This window comes from Gymnodraco acuticeps, unplaced genomic scaffold (assembly GCF_902827175.1).
Source record: "Gymnodraco acuticeps unplaced genomic scaffold, fGymAcu1.1, whole genome shotgun sequence".
Taxonomy (NCBI): domain Eukaryota; kingdom Metazoa; phylum Chordata; class Actinopteri; order Perciformes; family Bathydraconidae; genus Gymnodraco; species Gymnodraco acuticeps.
In genome coordinates, this window is record NW_022990567.1 from 449900 (window position 1) to 456926 (window position 7027).

Below are 7027 nucleotides of genomic sequence, written 5' to 3' on the forward strand. Positions count from 1 at the left end.
TTCAAACAATAGTGTTAAAAGGTTTTTAAGCATCTATTACTAAGACTGGAACAATTCCATGGTACTTTTGAGAATATACATTAAAGGATGATACAAAATGTACTTAATGAAATTCCATTTGAACAATTGCATTTTATTTTAATTGTTGCCTTTTAAGACTCAGATGATTCAGAAATATCAGATTTATTTTAGACCAAACAAACCCAGACCTACCACCTATGGGTGGCTACATCATATTGTAAAGCTAATGTGCATTTTATAATGGTGTGTATGGTGTGTCCCAAAAGACGCATTCTATGAAAATTGTTATATTTTAAATATAATAAAAATATACAAAACTCATTTTAAGAACTTGTTGAAGGATTTGTGGACTATGGGATGTTGTATTTTCCTCTTTGGCAATAATGTTATAGCAATTCAGCCAGCTTTTCTTACGATTATGCAGTATTTAATATTTTTTTGGAAATGTTTATCAAGTAACACACACGGTCTGAATGTTGACTTTATTTATTCACTTTATTTGATATTTTCAGTAACTGATAAAAATGTATTGTAAAATAGGGTATTATTAGTAAATTCACAAAATACAAAATACAATTAGTAAAATATTGAGCATAAAAGACACTCCAATATGAATATTTAAATCAACAAGGATAGCATATTTGAATGTGCACAGTATAAGCTTTATAAAGCCATCTACAGTTTTCTACAAACCCCTGCTCATTAAATATTTCTTGGTGTTTTTCTCTGGCTTAAACAAAATGATAAAACATTTTGGAGCGAATATACACGTAATTAGTCCAAAACTGGAGGCCAGAATGGCAAATATCTCCACAGCCACAGTATATTTCCCAGGAGAGCTGACATATGCTGGGATAAATGTGATCCAGACAGCACAGAATATCAACATGCTGAATGTGATAAGCTTGGCTTCATTAAAGTTATTAGGTAGTTTCCGAGCTAGGACAGCTAACACAAAGCAAAAGACAGCCAGTAAGCCTATATACCCAAGTACAGCCCAGAACCCCAAAGCTGATCCTAACGCACACTCAAGGATGATTCTCTCCTTGTATGTCGTGAGGTTTTTCATTGGAAAGGGGGGACTAAGAACTAACCAAATAGTACATATCAAAACTTGAATAAACGTGAAAGACACTACAGTCAATCTTTGCTGTGAAGGCCCAAACCATTTCATCAAATTACTACCTGGTAGTGTAGCTCTGAAGGCCGTCAGAACTACTATAGTTTTTCCAAGAACACATGACATGCAGAGGACAAATGTGTTCCCAAACGCTGTGTGGCGCAGCATGCAGGACCATTCCGAGGGTGCTCCAATGAACGTTAATGAACATAAGAAACATAGAGTCAGGGAGATGAGCAGCAAGAAGCTCAGCTCAGAGTTGTTGGCCCTGACAATTGGTGAGCTCCTGTGACGATAGAACACAGCCGCTGTTATAATGGTGAGACAGGCACCACCGATTGAAAAAGTAGCCAAGACGATTCCAAGGGGCTCGTTGAAGGAAAGAAACTCTACAGGTTTGGGAAGACATGTATCTCTCTCTGCATTAGGCCAGAATTCCTTGGGGCAAGGGAAACAATCAAAGGAATCTGAAAAAAAAGGAAAAGAGCTTTAAGCAGTTGGAATTTATATTGTATGTTGTAAACATGCATTAGAAAAACAAATACCTGTAGTATTGCTAATCTCTCCCTCTGGACACGGTGTACAGTCATAACAGCAGATGGGTTTTCCTTTCTGAAGCACTTTACGAGTTCCTGAAGGACAGATGTCAGTGCACACTGACACAGGCACCTGTCACATATATACAAATTAACTCACATGTAGACAGGTGTGCCCTGAAGCTATAATGATAAAAGCATAGATTCATGTTTTTTTCTTCACAATGTTTTTATTTGTGTCTTTCAAAAAAAAAGTAGTAAGTAAACATGTATTTTAAACAATAAAACTTAAATGTCATGTTAAAAATACTCTCTCATTATTCGTAACATTGGAATTCTAACCTGTTAGAACCCAAACCTGTTTTTCAGGTCTCAGGCTCGAAAATGACATTTCCAGAACAAATGACCATAACTACATTTCTAAAAGGGGAAAATTAATAATATTTGTTCTCAAAGTAATGATAAACCTGTGAGCTGGATGTAGAAAAGTCAGAATCAATATAGATTTCCTTTTTTTCTTTTAAAGAAAATTCAGATTGAACATAGTAAAAAACTGTAAATTATAGTGTCCGTCCAAAAAATATGTTTTACTTATAGTGAAAACTACCCTTGGATGTTGGGTTAGTAGACTAAAAGCTTTAGGAATCCAAAGTAAAACATATAATAAGTACCCTGTATCAAGATTGATGGAAAACAAGTGACATTTGACCTTTTTAGAGAGATGTAGCAACAAAAAAAACACTTTTGGGGTCATTTGTGTGGATTTTCCATATCTCTGGCCCCCCTTGGTCGATTTTGATGATTGACATCTCTCTAACCGTCAGAGCCAATGGAATCGAGGGAAAGTTCCACATAAACATACAGGTTACCAAATAAGGAGTGATAGTGACGCGTAGAAAAACCGGAAGCTGCGCTAGCCTCTGGTGGCTACCATTAGCAGCTCATTTTTCTTCTCTGATTTTTGCATACAAATGGATTTTTGGATTATCAATAATGTTTGCTATAACCTATGGATTAACCTTCAGCCGCGTTTTTTCTCGTTGTAATGCCATTGAACAAGACTTTTGATCAGAATAACAGCTAAGGTGAGCATATCTCCGTGTTTTGCTACCTAAAGCTACTCGTGTGTTGTCTGTATTTGCTTCCCCTGTCACGAGTTCTGATCGCTCAGTGATGATCCTTATACTTCTATAATCTCTGGAATATCAGGAAGTTATCTAAGCTTGTTTGTGCAGATCCAATAAGTATATAGATCGGTATAGCTAGAGTTCTGTGCTAACGGCCTTAATATATTTTTGCCCGTGGCTAATTCAGAGGCTCAGCGTTAGCTTTGAGGTTTTAAAAAAAAAAACATGAAGCATTCATAGTTTATTAAATCTTAAGAAGCCCTCAGACACTTTTGCTTGCAGATGTTGTGATTTCGGCCCCTTCGGTTGGTCCGTGGGGCTTAAGAGGCTAATGAGGTACCGAGGTATGAGACATTATACCCTTTGAGATGATGTGAAAATGTAGCATGTTAAACTATTGCTTTGGGGCTCCTCACCTGTGTGCCACCCTCCACCCAGGTGAGGTTCCTGTTGATAAGGAACTCCTGGCCCACCGGCAGTGATGAATCGTATTGCCCCACAGTCACCAACTCAATGCTGCCACTCTCATTTCTTTGCCAGTTTACCAGCTCATATGTGGCCACAGGATCCCCGTTGGCATCAAATGACACATCATAACCATTTTGGGAAAAATTTACTTTTTTCAACTGATTAAGAACCTAGGGATGAAGTAAAGGAAGACAGTGAAGGGGATAAAATAAATAATTAAAAAGTTAAAAGAGCATTCATTTGATAACATAGACGTGCAGCTTAAAATAAGATCATTATTTGTACTGACCTCTCTGGCCTCTAGCTTAGTGAACTTATCACACTGTGTAGTAGAATCAGTTTTCTGACACACTGCGTTATGAATGGCATGCGCTATTGCATAGACAGCCTTGTACGCCATATTAGTGATTCGAAGTTGAGATGTGTCAGTGTATGAGCTCTGTAGCGTCTTTATATATTCAGTTCCATCACACACACTCCTGTCTGTGGCTTCACCTAAAAACACAGAGACAGAGGGAGGTGTTTTTAGCCATGACGATTACATTCATTCATTCTTTGTGTGTATTGTGTTATTCAACCTGCCAAACATGCATTGCAGGATTTACATCACATTTCAAATCACTGTTTTGTGGACATGTCTGTTTTTTACGTTATTAGTTTATTTTAGCAGCTCATATTTACACAAATCAGTCATCAGACAAATACTTATTGTATAAGGCAAAATATGTATTCCTTTTATTTAATACCGACTTGCCCTGTTATAATGATGCATGATGGACACTAGAACCAGCAGTAAAGGATCATCAGAAACCCTTATCACACTAGAAATAAACTGTCTGCCCTCTGCTGTCTAGTAGACTGTAACACACTAACAGGCCTACACAGCTTGATTCAACACACAATAAGACTGCTGAACTCTTGAACTCATAATTTTGATACTGTCCCTCTACATTTAAATACTTGTACTTACTCTTTAACTCACCAACATTATGTATGTACATATACCGTATGTAAGTGGCTTTGGATAAAAGCGTCTAACAAGTAACATGTAATGTACCGTATATTACTTCTCATAAAGCATACATTTACTACATTCCTTTTTAAAGTTCATCTTTATTTTACAATGACTGTAACCTGTCAACAAATATATTCCACAATTTATATATATATATTTGTTACAAATATTTTAATTCTGCACTATATGTTTTGGATAACCATATTCTAGAGCGTGATATTTTTTTTCAGCATTTATTTTATGACCATTTTTGTAGGGAGACTTTCCCTAAATTGTTGTGCATAGAGGAATAAATAGCTTTCATCCAAACAAATAAACAGTCTGGAATCACTGCATAATAGCCTAAGTAGAATAATGTACATGTATGTTATTTGCAATATATTAGACAGCATTGTTAAGAAACATGATCTGAACATCACATTGTAAGATCATTCACCGAGATGCACCTTATGTCCGCCTCATGTATTTCATTACAAATATTAGATTTCCATTTAAGTCCAAATCTGGGGTTTTTAACAGGCTGATCAATTCAGGGAGCTTCACTTAGACAGAAAATTAAAAAAACTAACACAATCAAGACACTACCGTGAGTATCACATTTGTTTAAAATTGGCACAACTTTCTCACTTTTTACCAGCCTGCAGTTGAAAGCTTCCTCCCAGAACATGGTAAGCAATGGGGAGTCAGCCACTTTAGACGGAGAGAGATCCAGCAGGAAGTCCCTCAGACCAGGGATGACAGATTTTTCAATGCCAAATCCGATGGCTCCAGCAAGGAAGCTGAACCTCAGCATGTCTGGGTCGGTTACCCAGGCCTCACTACCTATCCACTGGCGAGGTGGAGAAGGCTTGCTTGACAGCTCCTCCAGCAGAATTCTCATATCTCCAGTGGGAATAAATGCCACAACAACCTTAGCCGTTGACCTGGAGGGACGTTCAATGACATATACAAACAATAGTTATAATATAAGACTAATATTGTCTTTTATAACAATATCATCATAAGTATGAAGAAAAACAAAACATGAGAGATGATAAACAGATATATTGGCACATTTCCTATTGTAATAAAAACTAAATCACTTTTAGAACTTGTTTTGGTTTTTCTGTGCAGACAGTCAGTTTCAGCACAGGGAACTAAAGGAGAATCAGTGATATAGAAACCTGCGGATAACATCAGCTACTCTCTGGATCCGGCTACGTGGGTGGGTCCGAGAGAAAGACTCGGAGTATTCCACACAGATCCCCTCTTTACGTGCTGCATGCAGGAAAGATGCCATGCCATTGTTGCCATAGTCAGAATCCGACCGGACAGCACCTATCCAAGTCCAGCCAAAGTGCTTTACCAGCTTGGCCAGCGCGTCAGCCTGGAATTGATCACTCGGGATTGTTCTGAAGAAACTCGGGTACTGCTGCTTATCAGACAGGCATGCACACGTGGCAAAGTGGCTCACCTAAAGAAAACAACAGTGATTTAACGGGACAGAGGCAAAACAAGTAATGGACTCAAACACAGTTTGCAATTTAATTCTTAATATTTACTTGAGGTATGTTGAAGGGCCCGATGATGCGCGACATACTGATGGAAGACGTGGACCCAGATGTACCAACGATGCCCATCACCATACCAGACTTTGAGCATTTGTCGCCGGTGTTGAACACCGGGTCCAGTCCCCCTGAAAGCTGAAATGCAACATGCACCGCCACGGACACCGAGGCACATGTGTCATAGATCTCATAACCAAGCTTGATCCCCGGAAGCAGCTCCGTGCTGTTGTTAATCTGCTCGATGGCGAAGACCATTGCACGTGAGAAGCGCAGTCCACGGGAGTCGATGCTGCACACAGACATCGGTGTTAATGTTAAAACTTTAAGATTTTAAAATAAATAATACGTGATAGACTACAAGATGACTGAAATTCAAAGATATGGTCTGGATAATAACTAATAGCATCTCTGTAGGCTTTATAGGAATTTCATCAATTGTCAAAAACCCAAACACATGATTAGATATATATACAATATTCACAATAACTTTGATGAATTGATGCAATGGTCCAATAAATCATAAGTTTCACATTTCTCCATTCAACACATGGTTAAGTATGTATACATCAGTTAAACTATTGCCTTTTATGAAATAGAAAAAAAATCCACATTATGTAAAAAACTAAAATATTTATAAATTATTTTTTTGGTTTTTTTGTTTTACATACAACACAGTACATTGAAACACACATTCACAATATACACATCAATATACTGTAAATGCCCACATTCTAGCCTAAATCTCCCTGTACTAACCTCCCTGCACAGCTTATTGGCTCGGGCATGGTGGTGTAGTTATGCTTCACAGTGTGCATGTAATAGTGTATGGAGAAAACACCCCCAATGACATAGTCACCGTCCATAGAGAATGCAGGTTGATGAGTGGTACCTTGTAGCTTACATGTCACAGATGAAGCATTAGTGCTAAGCAAAGCAGCAGTCCTGTCCCCTGTAAGCCCAGCTGCTTGTTTCACACCAGCCCCAAAACTATTCAGAACATGAACTGACTTCAGCTCACACAAAGCTATAGACAGTATCAGACCAATAAGAGACATCTCCATCATCAACTGTCGCCAAGTGGGCAAACTGTACTATGTGTTCTCACTGGTTTATAATGTTTTTCAGATGCTTCCCTCCTTCTACCATACGTCACTTTGCTATTAGAGAGAGAGCATGCCCATGCCCAGCGCTGA

The 7027-nt window shown here is 38.2% G+C and overlaps 1 protein-coding gene across 1 annotated transcript; it reads right to left on the bottom strand.

The window, feature by feature from the left end:
- Positions 1-706: 706 nt before the first annotated feature.
- On the bottom strand, positions 707-6769 carry LOC117553774 (extracellular calcium-sensing receptor-like). Its single transcript, XM_034227846.1, has 9 exons — positions 6591-6769; positions 5829-6123; positions 5451-5740; positions 4915-5210; positions 4019-4027; positions 3562-3767; positions 3221-3442; positions 1687-1810; positions 707-1608 (listed from the first exon to the last, which is right to left on the bottom strand). The coding sequence occupies exons 1-9, from the start codon at positions 6695-6697 to the stop codon at positions 707-709; spliced, it is 2451 nt and encodes an 816-aa protein (XP_034083737.1). The 5' UTR covers positions 6698-6769.
- Positions 6770-7027: the final 258 nt, after the last annotated feature.